Below are 22,242 nucleotides of genomic sequence, written 5' to 3' on the forward strand. Positions count from 1 at the left end.
TATGATGCCACACTGAGGAGGACTCTTGACCTTTTAGATATAAAATGTCACAACTTCATCATTCCATGCTGTTAGACATCTGTGTGACATTTGGTCATAATTAGTAGGTGAATTCATTATTTATGGCCAAAAATGTGTTTCGGGTAGTGAACTTGACCTTTGACCATCAACCTTTGTCAGTTCACCCTTGAGTCGCTGGTTATAACCAAAGTTGACTTGATTACAATCGGAAGGACTGTGCAGTACTTTGTTTGCGAACAGAAAACTGGTTTGCATGCAGTACATCATGACAGTAGCACAGCTGTCAAGCAGGTGTGTGTGTGTGTGTGTGTGTGTGTGTGTGTGTGTGTGTGTGTGTGTGTGTGTGTGTGGGCGTGTGTGTGTTTTCTTGCACTTGCTACATATTGAGGACAAGCATATGTATTTAACCAACAGAGTGAGGACAATTTTGGAAATTGAGGACATTTAAGCCGGTCCTTACATCTTCAAAGGGCCGTTTGAAGGTCAAGGGTCAAGGTTAGGGTCAGGCAGTCAGTTGAGATGGTTAGGTTTAGGGTGAGGGGCTAGGGAACATCAAGAAAGTCCTCACAAAGATATAATTACAAGTGTGTGTGTGTGTGTGTGTGTGTGTGTGTGTGTGTGTGTGTGTGTGTGTGTGTGTGTGTGTGTGTGTGTGTGTGTGTGAGCTAACTCCCAAACTGGTTATCAGAAATTGCTGATGTCCAGGAACGAGACACCAGACAAGGTGGTTACAATAATTTAGAGCAATAATTCGTCTGTGAAAAAAAAACAACCACCAATGTTTCTGAAACAAGTGAATAGTTGTATTTTCCACATGAAGAGACCCAGTGTTTTCAAAAATTTTGAATCAGACATTATACATGAATATCATTTTCTACTTTTATTGATTGAATCTTTCAAGTGTCTTATATTCTCATCACAGCTGAATATAAATTTTCAGGATTTTAACCCCCTGTTCATGCCAGTTTGTTTAAATAATGCCATACAAAGCAAACTGAAACAAAAAATACACGCGAATGAACGACGTGAATGTGAACAAGTTAATTATTCTCAATATAGCAAATGTAAATGAGGATATTTTACTATCATAGAATCCATAGACTCTTTTAAATCACACCTCAAAACCCACCTCTTCAGACAGGCCTATGAATCTGTGTAGTTTGCTCTGCTGCAAAATGATTGTTGCTTTTTTAATTTTGCTTGTTTGCTTTGCACTGTTTTGCACTGTTTGCCCTGTTTTTAACCTTGTACGGTGACCTTGAGTGTCCTGAAAGGCGCCTTAAATAAAATGTATTATTATTGCTATTATTATTATTATCATATGGACATCTACAGAGCTTTCATGCTGGAATACTGGCTTAAATATTCTTCTTTCCAACAACCTGATCCATTTCCCCCCAGTACAATGGAATAGCTGAATGTCTTATAACCGTTTCTATGAAATGATCAAATACACCAACTAAATCTAAAATAAAATACTTTTATTGAATAAAAATTCACAAAATCAACCATTTACAAAAATGTTGCAACATTACAATGTCAGAATACAAAGGCAAACTTTAAAATGCATCAATGCAATTGACATATTGCACTCTTCATGATTGTTCAGCGCAGGCTTGATTATAAGGCAGAAGTTTACAATCCTCTGCTTAGTGAGGACACATTTTGATGTTCATCAGCTTCAGCTTTGTTGCAAATAAACACAATGGAACATGTCATAACAGCACTATCGCATATTTTGGTCACTATTACCTTGATGGTAAAAAACAATAACAGTAAATACGTGCTGACTCTAACCTCCAGCATCGAGATTTAAAGGATACATGAGCTCATTTTTTTAAAAAACAGTGCAAGCACGCAGTCTGTAATAGCACGCTCACACAACTAATGCCATTGTATAACAGCTCTAAGGCATCTGCAGAAATTCACTGAAATGACTGTAATTAAACAACAAACATAGAAAAATGAAACATTTTCAGACAGTACCTTTATGGGATGGTTACTAGGTGTTTTTTTTTATACTCTATCAAATAATCATGACCGTACATTCTTGCAATCAATCACATGAATATTATTATCACATACTGTATACATGTTGATTTTTCATCTGGCTTATACCAGGATTTCCTTAATGACAAGCTCCTACATTGTGGAGTCTTGTTTCCAGAAAATACACAAGAACTGAATGATTTGCTGTCCTTCTGGAAACAGAGGAAAAGGAAGCACCGCGTGTGTTCCCATGCGTCCACATGAAGCATAAAGTGCCATTGTCAGAGCTATTGCTCTATTTTACTTGCAGTTAATTATTTGGCCTCCAGGAAATAGCTTTTATGACACTGTGGCAAAGAGCATGAGGCTATGACGTCTGGATTGCATAGTGAAATTCGATGGTTCCCTCAGATATGTGGTCTCTGGGTCTTTGGTTTGGAAATAAACATTGTTGCACAGACATTGTTTCTGCATTTCTTAGTACATTATGTTCACACAGAGGCAGGATTGGGTTGATTGTATTTTTGTGCAATTGAGGTCTTCCACTGAATGCGCTGTGGCGTCACTGCTCATGTCCACCGTTCAGCTCCAGTGAGTTTTAACTGATCGTGTTTTCTGTTGCATCTATCATGGCTCTAAATCTTGAGTTTTCATTTGACAGCAAGGCAGAGGGACTGTCAAACTCCAAAATCTGTGAGAGTTAAAAGGAGACAACAAAGATAAGAAGTCAGGTTCAACTTAATCATTCAATAAACTTGTGCAGAGAAAAAAATTGCCCTCCAGAAGCATCTTACACTTTGGTAAGTGAGTAGTATTTTTCAACAGACTGTTCTGACTCGACGCACCTTGATGCATCACTAAAAAAGATAAAAATATTAAACTGTAAAATAACTCAATACGACCCCTTTTAGATTACAACTATCTATTTTATTGCAATCTATCACACATGCTTCAAAACTCTCCCTACTGATAAGGCTTAAACAGAGATGGGAACTCTATTAGCAGAGTTAACGAGTGAAGCTCATTGGGACCCGTGTTCAGTACAAGTCTCAAATGACTGCTTGGTGTAAAGTGTGCGCCGTCTCATCCAATCCATCATGTCAAAGCAGAAATTCCTAAAATAAATCAGGTGTGTTTCATCTTGGTAATAAGTTTCAACCACAGGCAGAATTGTGTCATGTTGCACTAATACACACCTGGCCATGGTCCAGCACCATGACCCTGCTGCAGTTCATCACAGTGTTGAGACGATGGGCGATGATGAGGGTGGTGCAGCTCCCAAATTCACAGCGAATGGTCTCCTGAATTAGACGGTCGGTCTCAGTATCGATGGCTGCCGTTGCCTCATCCAGTATGAGAATCTGAAAAAAAATAATGCATCAAATGTTCCAGCAAGAATCTCTACGATGTCAGAAAAAACATCAAAAAGACAAGAAAAATAATTATCAATGCATGATAAGGAAAAACCTCACACATATACAGCACATAGATACTGAAATCCAAGATTTTTCATAAGGTTAATGAGCTGCACTTGTGATACTAGCCACTAGGTGGCAGTGTTATCTCATGCCAGAAGTGCACACTGACGTGTATACGAAGAGAACAGGCTGTGTTGTAGCTTTACAAACTTGAGCAACTATGATCTCCATCCCAAATCATGTTCCCCATGTAAATGTAAAATAGCTGCATTATAGAATCAGCACCTTGCTGTTACGCAGAAGAGCTCTGGCCACGCAGAGTAGCTGTCGTTCTCCCACTGAGAAGTTCTCCCCATTCTCTGTAACCTCAGAGTGGAGGGAATGAGGCAGCTGGTTCACCTGAGGAAGGCAACATTTATGCAGAGTTACAAGCTCGTTCTACTCAATTAGGTGTATAAATAATTAAAACGTTTAATCAAGTTAATCATGATAATATCCTGTATATGTCATGGTCGATAACAGTTTTGCAATGCTAGAATTTTACATGTGAATTTGGGGAGAGAAACAAATACATGTGTGGTATTAGAGTAAAGAAATGCATGAAAAGAGGATTTTTTTAAACTTTATTAAAAACATCTCAGCTTAGATGAGTCTCTTAATTTCCTGAGTGAAACCGTCTCGGGGAGTGCTTGGCATTGCCGTTTGTTGCACTTGATCTGCTTCGTCATTTGGAGAGTTGAATTCTAGCATGTGTGGGTGCGTCCTGGATGAACGACGACTGCTCGCCCATGAGAGCCTTGCTGAACCATCAGCTCCCCTGTTTGCAGGACTGTATTTGAAATAGGACTCTTTTTTTATGGCAATTTGCTAACGTGTCATCAACTCTGCTGTCTGGGAGAAACACTGTGATAACCCCCTGTATAATGTGCTGACACTGCTTTCAATGAACGTCCATGCTTGAAAACGAAAGAAGAGGTCAAACTCATAGGATTCATTTCCTTACTGTTCAAGTAAAATAAGGTGTTAAATTTTGTACATGAATTAAAGATGCTGATGTTCACAGCACTATTATTAATTCATTATCTGGGGGATGTTTAATCATCTTACCATCTCTTTGATATGTGTCTTCTCAAGAGCTTCCCAGATCTGAGAATCAGAGTATTGATCCCATGGGTCTAAATTGGTCCTAATGGGGGAAAAAAACAACAACACAGTTTTAACTGGATTCAATATTATGACGATTTGAAGCAATGCATGAGTTATTGTTCTGTTCTTTCGAATATCTATCAGCATATTACCTGACAGTGCCAATGAAGAGCACAGGTTCTTGAGGAATGATAGCTAGCTTGCTCCGCAGGTCATCCAGACCTATCTGGGCTATATTGATTCCATCAACAATGATCGAGCCTCCAGCCAGCTCAACAAGTCTGAACAGAGCGACACCCAGAGAGGACTTCCCTGCGGAGAAAAGATAGTGCGTGAACAAAATGTCTCAATTTGTTGGGAGCCTGGCTCAGAATAAATGCTGCTGGCTGGGGAACACAGAAAGGGTCACTCAAACCTGATCCTGTGCGTCCCACAATGCCGATGGTCTCTTCAGGCTGGACAGTGAAGGACAGACTCTTCAGCACAAGTGGCAGGTCATCACGATAACACATCTTCACATCCTGAAAGGTGATCTTTCCCTGCTGAGGCCAGGAGGGGGCAGGAGCGGATCCCTCAGGACTCTGTCGGGGTGCTTCACTCTCCAGACACTAAGATGAGGAACAGCGATGGTATCTGGTATTAATCTCTAAATCTCTGTGAAGGTTCATGCTCTTGAACTGATTTGCAGAGATTTTCTCTCTGTGAGCTTTTTTTCAGCACTTTGGACAGAAAGTTTAGATGATATTCGCATCTTTGTGGTTGGATGGCTGTTGTGTCGAATTCTATCTGCCTCCCGCTGTCTTCCCGACATAAAAATCACACACAAAAAAAGCTCACACGTCTGGATGAGCAAGCGCTCGATCACCTCACACTGGACAGCATCTAATGGTGTCTCCTTATTAGATAGTGTCAAGTGTCTCAGTGGATGTAACCACATACCTCCCAGGACTTCCTCACTCGACTAACCAATGCTCCTACCTTTATGTAATGATTAATCCTCTCCACGGATGTAAACCGAGCCTCGGCCTCTGTGAGCAGCCTCACCGTAAACTGAAACAAGCCAGTTAGCTGCAGGTGAGAGAAAACAGAGGTGGAAGGTTAATGCCAATGTTGTGGTGCTTCCATTCAATGAATGAGCGGTAAAATATCTAGAGATTTATGGCCTAATCTGGACAGATATGCTGATGTGGCTCATTTACTAACAAGCCGATCGATTTTAGTTCATTCTCTATGTTGTTCTTGACGTGCACAAAAGCAGCAAGCAAAACTAACAGTTGAGCATTCCCTGGTTTACCCAGCATGGATGTGGCACTACACACATACATATAAATTTGCATTTTTCTCGTAATAGAAGAAAGGCTAAGGCTTATATCCAGGCAAGTTTTAAAAGGCAAGTATTGTTTTTTTTGCTCCAAGACAATAAGAAAACCCCTTTAAATGAATATAACATGTTTAAGTTTAAGTCTGCAGTAAAATTTAAGACCAGCTTTATGGTAGCTGTGACGAGGCTTTGTCTTGCCACATTGTGTGCGTACAGCCCCTTTCACAAATGCATCACAAACCTGAATTTATCTCGACAGTACCCAGAGGAGCCGTATGTGACAACCCTGCATCTGAATCGGTTGGGCCAGACATTAAAGCGTCTTTACCCTTGCAGCTCCCTAGTATAGAGTTATGCTCTACTTAGCCAATGTATGTGTGAATAAAGCATGTTGTTATATCACAGTGAGCAAGTGGGTGTGTTGAAGCAAATGTTGTGAAAACGTAAGAAACAAAAAAAGAAGTGCTATTTACACAAAGACGCCATCTCAAATGTTGAACCGGAGAGGTTGGGAAACTTTGGAAAGGACTGATGCTGAAATAGTGGTAGATATTTGATCAGCATGCAAGTTTCTTATTTGGAACCAAATTAATTCAATTGCATGACTGTCTGCCCCATGTTATGCCTCTACATGCTGCACTAACCGAAGAAAGATAAAATATGCAGAAATCCTGCTCTGACTGGAAGGAGAAAACAGCATATGAGATACATGGTTGTTTACAAACCTGAACTGCATAGGACAGGGCCAGTCCTGCGTAGGCTGGAGGTATCTGTTTGTGCATGAAGACAATCATGAGTCCTACAGCAGTGATAAGAGAGATGCTGATGAGGTCCAGGCGGACAGCCAGCCAACGCATAGCGCAACTGAAGAGGTAGTTGGAGGCCTGGTTGGAGTCCAGCAATTCCTGATATCTGCAAGGAGCGATAAACTCATTCAGCTTGAGCAAACTGATGAAGAACTTTATCTGGCCATGCTTGCGGAGAGAAAATCTCTTGGTATGAGGTTAGGTCTATTTGAGGTGCTTCTTCATTTGGCTTATTTACTAACCTAGGGGTAAAATGGAAAACTATAAGGAGAGATAAAACTTTCAGGATGCCCCTGGGCAACTTGAGGACACAGGAAATATAGAGCCAAACTCTGACAGACATTATTACACTCACCTTTGGAGGAAGTCTTGCTTTCTTCCATAGGCATGGATGGTGGAGAGTCCCTGAAGACTGCTGGTGATATGAGAGGTGAACGGTGATTGGCTGATGTTTTCAATGCGCTTCAGCTCACGAATGAAAACCCTAGAAAACATGAGAGAATATTTACTGTCATTGCATGCAGTGAAACAACAACATTTTCTGGAATGGAGAAAAAGTACGTTTTACATTTGACATCATCCAATAGAGACCACATTAACAGTAAAACAAGTAATTGAAGACTTTTAACGGAGGTTAGTCAGAAGATGTATTATGATTTGGAGCTGTAGCGGTTTCTAACATTGATTTCAATTATTTTCCATACAACTAACTTCAGAAGTTGAGGAGAACAACTCTCATCCACTATCGAACTTAGCAGAGGTGTTGAAGTGAAATAAGAGTTTTGTACAGACAAGAGTGATGGGGTCTTCTTCACCACAAACAACTGAAAAGCATCATGCTGCCAACAATAAGCTCTGCATCCATTCTGATCAAATGAATTGGAAGGTGTGACTTGAATCTGAATAATCATGGAGCTTTGAGTGCAAAAAAGCCCTGGGTGGTGACTGTTTTAATTGTGAGGACTAAAATGTATGTTCATTTGGAGAATAATAAAGAATACTTTACTCCTACTCTGAGCCACAGTATTTACAAAAGGAACAGGATTTCAAAATATTGCGTGAAATGTCAAACACCTACGTTTGTGAGGATGATGATGAGTCTGGTTTAAGAACCAATACTGCACTTTTGATAAACTGATGCAGATGCTATACCTAAATACTCAAACATCTGAGAAACGAGAGCCTGGAAAATGCCACGGCTGTCACGATGCATTTCTGTGGTAGAGAGGTGGACAAAGAGGGAGCACAACAAAACACCTGTTTTCCCGACAGGTTCGGTCATTTCACGCCGTCTTATGCATGCGTAATATTATGAGCATCATCACACAGGGACGGCAATACACTTGGCAGCCAGAGGGACGTAGCAGGCTCCCTGTCCACGAGCGAGTGTGAGCAAGAGAGGTTTATTGACAAAGGTGGGGTGTCATTCTACTTTTAGAAGACAGAATGGATGGATGGCGCATGAGAATTACAAGTCTTCCATGAATCATTTGGTTTTCTCATAAAAGCTGCGAAGAGAGAGGGAAAGAACATGACACTTCCTCACTTCAAGGCTGTGATCCAGACAAACATGTTTATGCCGAGGGCCGTTTCATTTCAGAATTCAATAAAGACTGTGTAACAAGTGGGTGATTTCAATGGGAGACCTGGTTTGATGTAACATTCATACATATCCTGGGACTTTGTGACGGTGTGAGATAAAGTATTGTAGCACTTTAATCAGCATTGTAGTAATGCATCAGTGTTTTGTAAAAGTTGTCTTCCTCTTGATTTTATTGCACTTAAATAAATCCAAAGTTCTTCATTATTTCTAACATAGCTTACATTTGGACTCTTTTCACACATCATCAAAATGACTTCAGCAGAACAACAGAGTCATGCTGATTTTTCTGCCAGAGGAAAACCCAAGATGGGCTTATTTCTCATGATACCAGTCAGCCTGGAGGATTTTTGTCCTCTATGTTACACAATTTCTTCAAAGCTGTAAATAATGACGACTAATCAGAGTGATCATCAGATGACCCACAGGGCTTTACCGCAGAACAAGCTCTGAACAACTACATCATTTATCAGTACTACAAACTTATGAATAGCATAACTTGCAGTTAATTGTGGCTGTGCACTGCAAAGTTTCTACTTTACACTTACACTGTATTTTCTATTTCATGTCAATCAATACAGAAAACATCTATTTTAGAAGATCAAACAGCAGAGGGAGAGAACTGTGCATTATAACTGCATTATTCAATACTTTCCAATTCAAAGTTCAGCAGAAGTGATGAGTCTTACCTGGAGACACGGTTGACAACACAAAGGAAGGCTCCAAGGGGCAGGATGGAGATGAGGAACCAGGGAAAGACGGTACCAACCATTCCCAGGCAAAACAGCACCAGGGTTAGGTTCTGCAGCAGCATTTCAGCTTGCATGGTGAGGCGGACATCCACTTTAAAAAGACAACATGAACTGCATAAGACGTGTTTGTATGACTAGATAAAAAAGACTTGGCTTATGCTTGATGATGCATTTGAGTTTTTGTTAACAGACATTTTGTGTAAATTTGCATTGTTAATACAAATTATCATCCAGTTACAATTACTTGACTGGCGTTTTCTAAATTCTTAAATCCTCAAGATGTCATAGAGCCTTTTGGGTGATGTACAGTATCGCTTTAATATTTTTGAGTGTTATTTAAAAAAAAAAAGAGAACGATGTGATAATGTGGATGAAAGAAAAAAAAACCCACAATGGAGCCACAAACATATTGTGCTCGGAAACAAAATTAACAGTCAAAAAAACGCAAGCCACAAATCAACATGTCAAGCAGGGATATCAGTGAAGTGGATAACAGAGAGCCACTCACTAGGGAAAACACTGCGTGTCAACTCACACTCCGTATTGGCATCGCACCTTGTCAACCAGCGTGACTTCATTGACTGAGAGCTCTCTGAAGGTAAAGGTTCAGAGTCAAGATAAATCAAGCCTCACCCTCATCCATGTCTCTGGAGAAGCGGGTCAGGATACGACCCAGAGGTGTTGTGTCAAAAAAGTGCATGGGGCTGCAGAGGAGTCGGCGGAACAGCTTGTCATGGAGTGCCGAGGCAGCCTTCACTGTGCACTGACAACACAAACGACACTCGTGTTTGAACATGAGACCTGACACGTGTAAACAAACAACTTGAAGAAACATACGGAAACAATCACACCCTGAATAAACAAACAGTTTGAGGGAAATTGTCTCTAAGTATGCTCAGACAGAAGAAGACACAATGGATGGAATGACAAACGGCGCACATATTTTGCTTGCTTTTCCACATGTACACTGGTACTTTGACTGTGATAGTGTTTTTTTTTCATGTGCACATGGCAGGCTGTCAAATCTTCATTTATAATGAGTTTCTGAAAGGCTGACATAAAGGTCATGACCTAATGGGCAAGAGACATTTCACCAATTGGACAGAAATTACATGTGGCAGCAGAGAACAAATTAATTCTATTAATGGAATATTCAACACTCCCAAAGATCTCATCACAGCCAGGGTAAAAAAAGATTAACCATCTTTGAAAAATTAGCAATTTCAAGTGGCACACATTAACATGGGGACCTAACCTCTGCAATGCAATGTCAGGATGGGTTAGCTTGAAAAAGAGGACACACACCCAAAGGGGCACAGACACACACATACACGCGCACGCACACACACACGCACACTCACACACACACACACACACACACACACGCACACACACATACACGCACACACAAACACACATACACAAACCACTTCATTCAGTCTGTCTTATTTTTTGTCTCTCTTGCACACACACAGCCAGACCCCACACACACACCAATACATATGAATAAGCACGAGGCCTTGGAGATTTAGCATAAAATCAGTTACGACAGGGTGTTTCATTTCAGTCAATATGAATAACAATCTATATATATATATATATATATATATATATATATATATATATATATATATATATATATATATACATACAGTATATGTACATGTATATATATATATACACACACGTATATATATATATGTACACACACACACACACACATATATATGTCACAGACTTATGGAAAACAAATATGGTTGTTTGTGAAAATGAACAATATTTTTACACTACTTGCGAAACTATTGATTTAAAAAAAAGTTCCATATTTCGATTGATGAAGTGTCTATTGCCAGTACACATTGCTATTGTTTTATTACTCATGCCTAATTAACACACACAAGCAACTATTCAGCAATGCAGTGGCAGTAAACATATAAATGGTTTTGGCCCTGAGGCATTTTCAATTACAGCACTGGAACCATGACAACCTGAACAAATGACAATATAGATGATTAGGGAGGAGCAAGACTAAATATATCAACTTTCTATGTTCCTTTCAAAGGCTGTTTGCACTTTGAAGGAACACAAGTGCATTTATCTTCTTGTCAGGCTCTGGGGAGGATGGACAAAGAGACGATTTCCCCAAAACTTGGTCTGCTCGTTCAAACTTCTCAGGTAACAAGTGGAAAAACCAAAAATGAATAATGAGGCCAGACGCCAACATCTCACCTTAATAAACACCAACCCTCTCATTGTCTTCAGAAATAACGCTGCTCCCATGGACATGATGTAAACAGTTGAGTAGTACTGAATGTGAGGATTGAGCCTCATGCTGTTGCTCCCCATTGTTTCATTCACCTTGATTAATGATGTGTTCTGGGGGCAGATGAAGCAACAAATTACATGGCGTGTGAGTAAAAAAAAAATCCCTTTTATGTCCAATAAAGTTAATTTTTTTTCAAATTAATTGTGAAAAGCACAACTTGGCATACAAAAAGTTACATGAATATCAGTCTGTTCATGATGTTTTCTATTCCAAGCACATTTCTGAATAGCAGCCACTGCCTGCTTTGCAGCACATCTGTTTCCTCGCTACTCATGCTTGCTCTTAATTAAGTTTACCCTGATGCAGTTACTTTTTTAAATTCAGATTAATGCCCAATTGGCTGCCACAACGCACTGGAACATTGGCGCTATTTTTCTGTTGGGTGCCAAAAACACACACTAAAGAGACTTTTGTGTGTGTGTGTGTGTGTGTGTTAGACTCACCCCACTGCCCTGCCTAATCCAGTAGCTCAACCACCAGTTACTGAAGGCTATGCTGCCGGTGGTGGTGAGGAAAAAGAAGATGTTGATGATGAAGACTATGGAACCTCCAGCAGCTTTGATGTAGGCAGCATACACAGACCAGGCGACTGCACCAGAACCTTTCTCTTCAGCTTTCATCAATTGTTCTAAGTAAAAGTTTAAGCAAAAATGTTACTTGCAAAACATCTTGCAAAATAAGGATTCATTCCATATGCAGAGCAGAACAACTGAAGAGGTCTCTCACCTCCTTTTTTGCTCTCCATGTTAGGTTTCACCTTGGCAACATCCATCGTGCTGTCAACCTTTTCTGCACATGCCCTCTGTTGTTTGTTTTTGAAATTCTCTTTAACCAGATTCTAAAGGAACCAGGGGATAAGAGCGCATTTTGAAAGAACCCTTCGACATGCCACCACCATCATCACATATTACAGCAGCTGTAATAGAACAACCTGCAAGTCTTTGAAACAGATTTCTGTGTTCGGGTCTTCAGCAGCTTACCAGTTAATGCACATAAATAATGGAAGTCTTTGTATGCCTTAACAATTCACGGCAAGCGCGTCTGTCTGTCTGGGCTTGTGAAAATAAACTGTTGTGTTGGAGTGGGGGCAAAGGTGCCTTATTCAAAAAGAGCTGCTCTGGTGCCTTTAGTGCTCCCGGTCTTACCTCCTGTTGCATGCTGGTGAATAGGGTGGCATAGTCGCGCTCTTTAGCCATAAGCTGAGCATGAGTGCCATGCTCGGCAATCTGTCCGTCCTTCATTAGAATAATGTCATCGCAATCTGACAGATACTGGAAAATAAAAAGACAACTGTCCAAAGATCAAAAGTTTAATGATACAGACACTATAAACTATAAACATAATAATGGATGCTCTCATAACAACTTTTTCCCTGGTCACTAGACAACGGAACAAAATGTATACCACATTTTCAAACTCCCTAAGTTTAAATAAATTTTGCATTATCTCACCTGCAGCTGGTGGGTTACAAAGAGCACTGTCTTGCCATTGGCAACGCCTCGTATTGCTTTATTAAACACAAGGGAACCCACACAAGCATCGACAGCACTGAGAGGGTCATCCAGTAGAAGGATGGGCCTCTCGCTGTAGAGCGCACGAGCCAGGCTCACTCTTTGACGCTGTCCCCCACTCAGATTTGCACCTCTCTCCCCAATCTGGAAAGCAGAGGTGTGTGGAATTTTAATCTTCTCCAAACATAACTGCAGAAACTGAATATTATGCTAAAAGAAGATTAGACTGATACCTCTGTCATGTCTCCATATGGAAGCTCTGCAAGATCTGGGAGGAGACAGCAGGCTTCCAGGACAGCATAATATCTGATGAAGAGATGAATAAGTCAAATTAGAGATCAATCTCAGTTTTTAATGCTATGATTCATAATAACATCATAGTAATTCAACATACTTGTCTTGTTCATACTCATTTCCAAACAGGATGTTCTCCTTCAGTGAGTCATTAAGGATCCAGGCTTGTTGTGACACAAAAGCAAAACCCCCGCTGGCAGCTACGTTGCCTTCTAAAAGGGTCATCTGTGACATAAGAGAGTTGGCAACAGAGAAAACCCTTGAATCATTCATTTTCAAAATTCAGATTCTTGCAGCATTATGAATGAATAAAACCTACAAAAAGACTACAGCAATCCCTGTGGCTTGAATTTATGTCATTAGTCACAAAATATTCAGTTCTCACCTGTCCCAGTAGAGCAGATAGAAGAGAGCTCTTTCCACTACCAACACCTCCACAGATCCCAACCAGTGCACCCTTCGAAATGACAAACAAAGAGCAGAGATTAAAACTAGAACAAAGGACTTAATTACCTCTTTAAATAAAAATGTCCTTAATTCTTTATGTGATACCATACCCTTTTAATTCGTAGGTCAATGCGGTGCAGGGTCTTGTGCAGTGGAGGTCTTATACTTTGCGTGGAGGAGATGGTGCTTTGTGGACTCTCCTGTTCCATATTAGTGAGGAGACTTTGAGCATTGGGGCCATCCTTGTTCCCTTTGCTGTCCTCCGTGGTGATGTACAGACTAAGCTTCTCCCGGCGCAGCAGCCGCTTCATACCTCCGCTTTTCTTTTTGGGAGGCGGGTTAGGTTTTGCCGCCGGAGGCCGCGCCTTTTCCCACGCCAGTGTAGCATCCTGAAATTCCACTGCATTGCAAGGATCCTCCATTTTGGTCAAAACAGCCTCTCTGTCATCCATCATGAAAAGCCTCTGTGAAGACGGACAAGACAGGTTGACAAAGTTCTCAAAGTTGGGGTTGTTTTTACCGTCATCCTATAAATAATTTGAAAATCAAAGTGGATGAGTAATTTAAGGTCACACTATGTCATGAGGTATTGGCACTGCTGAGAGTACTGCATTAGGCAGCCTAGTGGTTATGGCCACATCCTACTAGTAACAATATTGTACGATCCAGTCAAACTCATTTACTTGAGAACATTTGGTTAAAAATACCGAATGTCTGGAGCCTTTTGTTGCATCCTTGGCACAGAACGTTTGCTGACTTAACCCTCGCTGGCTCTGTGAAGACGTCTCTCACTAATATGCGACTTTTTCCATGTGTTTGGAAAGCAGTATGTTGAAATGTCAGTATGTGGTGTGGTTTTTTGTTTTTTTGTTTTTTTGCAGGACTGGTTGCTTCTACAATGTCCAAACTAATTCCTCTTAGCAGCATCTGCACTTACATGGCCTCATTGTTTGTACCTTTAAATACAATAAAACCTGGCAGCATATCATCACACTGAAAATTAAAGTTAAATACAGGGGGACAGGAACTTTTCATAACACACTTCTAAATCAATGCTGAATCGTGGACTTGAGCCTGCCTGTCATACTTGTTATGGTTTGTGCAACGGACAAATAAAACTGTGTCCACATTTAATTTTTGCAAGAGAAAGAGAGCCTGACTGAGCGAATCACATGCACTGTGAAGTAATGACAGTGTTCAATGCTGATATTGTGATGGGCCGCCACAAATGTTTACTGTGCTTCAACCACATATCTTCTAGTTTAGTGCGTTGCTGCCTGAAATTTGTGTAGCTAAGCCACTGTCCTTCAGACCTGTGTGAGCTCTTCTGGTCTGCACAGTTTAGTCAAATTCCATACCTTAGGGTGAATTTCTACCTTTGTATACTGTTTATCCCACCCATCCCTGATCTAGATAGTAAGTTGTTAAATGCTTTAACTATTTTGGCACTTGTTTGCCAATAAACAGTTAAAGCAATCTGGGCTGCTCTGTGAAAAAGGTTGCTGACAGGTTGATTTCTCTGCATTTCCCACCTGAAATCTTTTGACTGCCACAGCACCCTCTGAGAGAGACCTCACAGCCAGTGGTGTGACTTTCAGCGCAAAAGTCATGGAGTTGAAAACAGCAACCACAGTGAATGCCTGAGTGTGTGGAAATTGAGACAGTTATTCAATGGATTTTTTTTTTCCTGAAGCAATACCTGTTAAAGTTATTGTAATTTCCTCCTCTGGTCAAATACACTAGGAATGTAAATACTACCTGAAATGCATAAAAGCTTGTAATGTTTATCACAGCTAGGAATAAATGTTTAATATCATCTTTAAACTATCTTAAATGGAAATGTAAACGTATTTGGCAAATGTACAAAGTTGCAGTTTATATTGGAAGTAATGACTGAGAAATACCTCAGCTGCAGTAAGGTCATAGCCCAGAGACATGTGCAGGGTGAACGTGCACACACTAGCGATCACCACGACGATAGGAGCCACACCCACTGTGAGGCTCTGAATGACCCCAGCTTTTTCCAGTATCCCCCTCTCTTCTGACCTCACCTCTGTTGAGAGAGAGAAGAAACAAGAGACAGGGGAAAAAGGGTGGAATGATTCACAGAGTTCAATGAACATTCAATCAACAACACCATAAGAGTCCATACCAGTCTACAGAGAGAGGACAGAAATAGGTACATGGGGTGGACAAGGGTCCCCTACCTATATATGGGGTGAAAGGGGCTTCAAAATATGTTAAACCTAGATAACTGTCCCTGTCTCACAGCCAAACCCTGCTTCCTTTCATCCACTTCTGTATTTCCTCCCAAATGCACAATATTTGTTTAGTTCACTGGTTGCAAAAAAAAAAAAAAACGTGTCTGTCTTAAATTCAGCCTTGGCAGGACAGTGTATGAAACATGAGAACACCCTCCCTCATACATTTACCATGGGATTCCCCTTAAAGTAACACTTCACCCAAAATGTATATTTTTCTTTCACATACTCGCAAATAGGTGTCTGAGGCTCATGAAAACTTGCAACATTATTTCTTTGTTGCAGAAAGAGCAAGACACAACATCCATTTAAATGGTTTAAAGATAAAAATCCACCAACAAAGAAATATTACAGGATCGATAAACATCTTTGGCAACTCAAAACTCCTTTTTGTTTGCACCTGAAAGGCAAGTTACACTTTTTGAAGTATCACTTTAAAATGTCACATATTTCAAGTAAAACTCTTGAGCAAAAACCCTTTGATCATCTACTCAACAATGGTAATGAACTCATCAGACTCGCTGCCTATTAAGTTGAATACCAATTCATTATCGTTATAATGGGTAATCACGGGACAGCAGTGAAACAAGCCCCACCAGGCTAATTTGAAGTATGGTTTAAAGTGGAAAATGATCCTTATCTGCGACCTACAGCTAGAGCCTCCTGAGAAAAGGTCATCACTAATTCATGGATAAGTAGAGCAGCCTTGACAGTCATTCAAGGTATCATAAGGCCCAAAACACATTGCAAATTAACCTTGAGGCCGAGGGATTCAAACTGGCCCTTTTGATAAAGGAAGGCACAGGGAGAGGCTTTCCCAGAACAAGCTAATGAAAATGGATTTAGGATCAGGATTATCTTGCCAGTCCACTAAGAGGCTATGTTAATTTTCAGGTGATAAAATGGCCGTTTAGTTAGTAATTTCGGTGATAGGTGTTCAAATGAGGAGACCCTTTATTCTGGGAGATTTAAAGCGCGATAAAACACAGTACAGCACGTGTTTGCATTTCTAGGGGATCAGCGGGTCACTAACTGTGAATGTTCTGTGCGAAGGCATCTTCCCAGCAATACATCTTGATGAACTTTATGCAGCCCAAGATTTCATTCATGAGCCGCACACGCTGGTCAGTCACTGCCACACACTTCTTGCGAAAATACGCTGTCAGTCTTGATGCGAGCATCTGCCCAGACAGGAAAACAGGAAATGATGACAAGAGAAATAAGTGCCCAGAGAGGAAATGAAAGCAGACACAATCACATTAGCTGTGCTGCAGGCCTTACTGTGGACCCACAGGGATAAATGCCTTACACGTCAAAACCAGACTCTCCAACTGTCAGCCTAGATTAGACTGAGTGTAATTTGTAAAACAGTGACTATGAACACGAGATTGATATCCAAAGACTTAGGATGTTTCGGGAAAGGGTTGGATGTGATCTCGCCTGAATAATAATTATAATGATAATAATAGGCCATTAACTCTTAGAAAAACATATAGAAATTCCAGAAATTAGATTGTAATCTCACAGTTGTGATGTGTCTGATTAAGTCTTAAGACTGGATTCAGACCAAATCCAGCACTTCATTTGAACAGGGCGGCGCTGCGGCCGAGATACATTTAACTAGAGTCAACTTTTGCCTGACGCACTGTAAATCACATAAGTGAGAGTTCAGCTGTAGACCAGAAGACACCCACAGAAGGAAGCACGGTTTACCACCAATTTATAAAGAAATCAATCCTCTATATTGCAGCGCTGCACCAAACCATGACTGAACAACATTTGCGCCCTATGTCTCACTGTTACAGGTGTTCTTGTTGAAATCGTACCATGACGGGGTAGAAGATGATGAAAATGGCTGATCCCATCAGGGCAGTGGGACCCAAGAAGTATGCAGTGTAGGACAGACCCAGTATTCCCACCAAGGGACCTCCTGCCAGCAGGCAGCTTATTGACACTGCCTCATACAGTCTCTGGCCATCACTGGAGCAGATATTGATCAACTAGGTACAAACACATCATATACATTAGAAATAACAGAGAAAAGATATAATGACCTAAAGCTAGAAATCATTAATATTATAAATGTAATTTTACAAACAGTTGTCCTCACTCCCAAATTTACTTGTTGTACAATCAGGCTAAGACAGGTTAAGCTAAGACAGTCTCCCCTTCCTCAAATCTATGGGATTTGTAGGAACCTAAGCAGGAATGCTGCAAGGGTAGAAATTAAATCCATCACAATCATCTGCCTGTGGTGCCCTGCAGCAGAGGATAATTTACTTAATTTGGAGATGAATCCTCTCCAGGGTTACACCACCTACCTCGCCCAGGCTTATCTCTTTAGTGCTGCGAAGGCGGAGGATCTTCTGGAAGGCAAAAGTGAGAGCTGCCCCACGGAGGCGCGCGGCAGTGCGGTAGTTGACGGCCCACATGAGAGCCAGAGACCAGGAGCGCATCAGTTCCATGAGGAAGATCCCAGCCACCAGAGAGAGCCCGTAGGGTACGCAACTTTCAGAGCTCTGGGAATATTCCAGCAGAGCACGGACCAGGACAGCCTGGGTACAAGAAGAGAGAATGAGCCTCATTCATGAAGTATTCTCTCACACGTTTGCTTTGTTTTAGCTCTCAATTAAGTCTGACAGACAGGAAACCAAGCCTGACTGCTCTTTGTGACTTTCTGCTCCTGACAGCTATGTCATTTAGCTGTAGAAATATTCATCTTTGTGAGCTTAGATGATTAACAAGAGATAAAAAAATCAATGTCAAGTCAAATGGAATGAGGGTTAAAAAAGTGCTACTACTTTCTAATCATCATTTTCTTTATAACACAGAGAAAATTTTGTTTCATGTATGTGGTGACTTCAAATAAGCCCAACCAGTTTTCTGTCTCTCCATACACTCCTTATTTCTGCTTGTGGCTTTTATGTCTTTAAAAATGTACAAAATAAGAATAAGAACAAAATCCACAAGACCATTTCATGATTAAGGCCCAATGAGCATAAAAGAAGGTGTGTGAAGTGTCAAAGAAACGGACAAAAAAAAATTCCCAAGAGATTTAAAATCTTTTTTTTTTACAGAGACATAAAAGACACGAGAGAGCGGAGAACAAGGAGACAACAAAAGGGTACAATTTAGGAAATAGTACAGATTGAGATCAGCACAGCAGGAAATGACTGGGACAAGATAAAAAAGATGAAAGAAAAAATATTTTGATTCACGAGAAATTGAAGGGGGAAAAAAAATAAAAAGGAAGGCTTCGTAGACACATTATCAATTTAAGGGCCTGACTGAGATAGCATTTGTTGTAAGTCAAGCATGTAAAATAAGATCACAAGTGATAAACTGCAGGGAGAATTTTCTCAACCCTGCTTGTCAGCAAGTGCAGTGAATACATCACGCAGGAATGTGAGACAAATGCGTCAATGTGTAAGCACTAAATCCAGTTAATGCTATTAGTTGCGGGTAATAGCGAGCGCACAGAGTACACGTAACATGACATCCAAATAAACAGCTTACGGCACGGGGAACAACGGCACCAACCCCGAGATGTCACAGACTGTCAACCCAAGGTTCACACCAGGTAAAGGTGATTATCTAAACTCTTGATAAGAATTGCTTTTTTTTCTTTTTTTAAATAAATATCTCCAATTACAATCTCCCTGTTGCATTTTACACATTTAAAGGACATTTTAAAGCTAAAAGTGTGGCAGCAAACTTTTTTTTTTTTTTCAAAAAGGGCCTATTTCAAGACCAAAGCATGACTGGGTGAAAACCAACTAATCTATGGTATTAATACGGTTTCACTATCCAAGGCTTTGTAATCTTCTGGTATGTTTTCATTTCAATTTCCAGACCAGCGTGAAATGGGATAAAGTGATTTTCAGAAAATACACTCGGACTTGGGACTCCACGGCAGCAGCAACCATGCTGAAAGACATATTAGCCGAATCAGCAGAATATAAAGGGAAAGGAGGATTTGGATGGTACTCACGGGTCCAATGAAGCCTGCCACCATTGTGAGGAGGAGGCAAAAGATGGCCACCAGCATGCGGGTTTGGCAGAACCTCCAAAAGACTCTTGTCAGGGATGCCCCTTCGCGCCCTCTTCTTTTCAGCTCATCATGCCACAATGAATCCAGCCTGAACAAGAAGCACAAAGAATACAAATAATCTTTCTTTACTATTTCCACCCAGATGACCCAGTGAAATGAAAATTGGGTCTTCTGGACAAAATTAAGGCTTTTCAAGTCCTCGCCTTGCTCTGCCAAAGAAGGCCCGAGGAACATTTTCTTTTCTCTTTTAACTGAAACTAATTAACTTGAATGAGATTCAACAATTAGTCAAGATCATTTTTCTGTTCTTGTCCACATTAACGCTATGCAAAGTGCTGTTACAGCTCCAATTAACTGTGTGTGTAAGTCGACATTTAGAAGGGCAAAGCGATCATAAAGGAATAGAGGAGTTTTCTACAGTTATTTTTCCTTAAGATAAAGCGTCGAGTTGCGGTTTCAATTTATCAGACTGCCCAAAAGCACAATGGGCTTACACACAGGCTAACAAGCAATCATGGCAACTGAAAACCACAAAAGACAAATTACAGCAGTGCTAGGGTGATGATAATGTTAAGGTGACCTACAATTTACATTCTTTATGAATGATGCATCACATAATTAAAGTGAGAAAGGTACTACCAAACATATTAAAGACGTAGTAATATACTTTTATAGCTTTAAAATGCCCTGTTGAAGAGAGTGAAATATCTTTTTAGCCAAATGCATCATTACTAATGACTCTAAAATGCAGCAGCGGCTCAGCAGCAGCGGCTCAGCAGCAGCGGCTCAGCAGCAGAAAGTAATTTACACTCTAATGACTTTATTAAAAACATATCAAAGATAGACAGAACATTCAACCTAGAGTCTGACGCAGACTGATAATTACTACTTGAGGTCAAACGGTGTTGACTCTCAACCCTAATAGCTACACAGCTTGAGATGCAGAGTAATACATCACGTTACCAGCAAAATACTGAACAATGTCGTAAAAGAACAGCTTGGTCACGGCGCCCGCTGTGACACCAGGAGTCTTCCTCACCCCCGTCTCTTTGCTCACCCTCGTGTCTCAAGGCCCACCTTGGTAATTTCTATATCAACTTATCATTCAATACACAGACATAAACTCAATAAAATTGCTGAACTGAGTATATAACTTATTGCGTTTACATGCATGCTCGTTGACATGCAAATGCCACTGATATTTTCGTGGTTAATCTCATTCAGGTTCTATTTATTTCAGATATTTGAATGTTCTCCGAATTCAAATATCTGATTGTGAATAAGAATTAAAAGTCTATCTGTCTTTGAAAAGGTGTACTTGCAATACTCTCCAATTTCATGTCTGTTGTGACATGCCAACACGTCTCCTGTAAAACAACATGTAGAAACTTTTAAAACTCAACAATAAAATAAACATTTTTATGTATCAGTCTGAACGTAAGCAAAAGTACCAGAGCAGCACTGACAAATCCAAAGAAGGAAGGATTCACTTTTAGCCAGACTGGCAAGCAAAGCTGATGTTTTGAGAGTGCGTTGGCTTGGACATCGCATTCAAGATTCGCACCTCACTGAGCACCATCAAGTGTCAACTCTCCCAGGGTGCCCCCCCCCCCCCGCCGCCATCATCTCTACTTTGCATCTGGGTTGCATAACTGTTCTTGCTATGTAAACATAAACTAAGGCCCTCCCTTCTCCATTGACGCTACTGCACTCGTGCACACCATAGCCCAGCCCTGCCAACGTGATGGCTTTGTGCTCCATTGCTGCTTCCCTTACAAGTGCTCTTTAACAAACCCACAGCAGAGGAAGCAGCACAAAACCTCCAGGCCCCGAGCCACAGCGCGTGAGCTGAACAGGTCCTTTTAAACCCTCACAGTCGTCTCCAGACACAGGAGCGAATTCCCTTAAATAGCCACTATACTGTATACTGTACTGTAACAGGAAACCATGTTTTATTTTCTGAGAAAGACTAAAAACCTGCCACCTCTGTAAGGTTGTCCAATCACAGAATTAGAGCATTTCACAAGCTGGGACTTGGCAGGACGTTTACCTCACGCTCTGCTCTCGCCGAGCTCCCGTCAATGACAGCTAATGAAAGTCACGGATTCTCACAGGTAGAGGAGTTAATGACATAACCACCCAGGCCAGGCACTAACTCTGACTGTAATCTCTAATCCCTGCTATTCTTAGCAGCCTCCCAGCACATTCTTAGCACAGCACAACCATTCTGTACTGGTAAAGAAAGGCTGGATGTTCATTGATTAATTCTAACTGCAAAGCCTGATCCCATGCTTCTGCC

At 40.8% G+C, this 22,242-nt stretch overlaps 1 protein-coding gene across 2 annotated transcripts in view; it reads right to left on the reverse strand.

Annotated features, from left to right (window-relative positions):
- Window positions 1-1,532: 1,532 nt before the first annotated feature.
- The window catches only part of LOC147251390 (ATP-binding cassette sub-family C member 5), a 28,016-nt gene continuing 7,306 nt past the window's right edge, over window positions 1,533-22,242 (reverse strand). For both annotated transcript variants that reach the window (XM_086222043.1, XM_086222044.1), the window contains exons 4-29: window positions 19,884-20,031; window positions 18,214-18,447; window positions 17,719-17,892; window positions 16,926-17,073; window positions 15,536-15,684; window positions 15,164-15,271; window positions 13,742-14,095; window positions 13,570-13,641; window positions 13,285-13,409; window positions 13,124-13,196; window positions 12,831-13,034; window positions 12,525-12,650; window positions 12,106-12,217; window positions 11,823-12,007; window positions 11,283-11,429; window positions 9,687-9,816; window positions 8,991-9,144; window positions 7,057-7,185; window positions 6,621-6,807; window positions 5,553-5,642; window positions 4,990-5,182; window positions 4,727-4,886; window positions 4,536-4,614; window positions 3,714-3,827; window positions 3,207-3,371; window positions 1,533-2,701 (exon numbers count right to left, since the gene is read on the reverse strand). In XM_086222043.1, the coding sequence (XP_086078169.1) occupies window positions 2,609-2,701; window positions 3,207-3,371; window positions 3,714-3,827; window positions 4,536-4,614; window positions 4,727-4,886; window positions 4,990-5,182; window positions 5,553-5,642; window positions 6,621-6,807; window positions 7,057-7,185; window positions 8,991-9,144; window positions 9,687-9,816; window positions 11,283-11,429; window positions 11,823-12,007; window positions 12,106-12,217; window positions 12,525-12,650; window positions 12,831-13,034; window positions 13,124-13,196; window positions 13,285-13,409; window positions 13,570-13,641; window positions 13,742-14,095; window positions 15,164-15,271; window positions 15,536-15,684; window positions 16,926-17,073; window positions 17,719-17,892; window positions 18,214-18,447; window positions 19,884-20,031 (3,853 nt within the window). In that variant the 3' untranslated portion in view covers window positions 1,533-2,608. The remainder of the gene's footprint in view (window positions 2,702-3,206; window positions 3,372-3,713; window positions 3,828-4,535; window positions 4,615-4,726; window positions 4,887-4,989; window positions 5,183-5,552; window positions 5,643-6,620; window positions 6,808-7,056; window positions 7,186-8,990; window positions 9,145-9,686; window positions 9,817-11,282; window positions 11,430-11,822; window positions 12,008-12,105; window positions 12,218-12,524; window positions 12,651-12,830; window positions 13,035-13,123; window positions 13,197-13,284; window positions 13,410-13,569; window positions 13,642-13,741; window positions 14,096-15,163; window positions 15,272-15,535; window positions 15,685-16,925; window positions 17,074-17,718; window positions 17,893-18,213; window positions 18,448-19,883; window positions 20,032-22,242) is intronic.

This window comes from Aulostomus chinensis, chromosome 13 (assembly GCF_037954235.1).
Source record: "Aulostomus chinensis isolate RoL2024-O1b breed Wild chromosome 13, RoL_Achi_v1.0, whole genome shotgun sequence".
Classification (NCBI taxonomy): domain Eukaryota; kingdom Metazoa; phylum Chordata; class Actinopteri; order Syngnathiformes; family Aulostomidae; genus Aulostomus; species Aulostomus chinensis.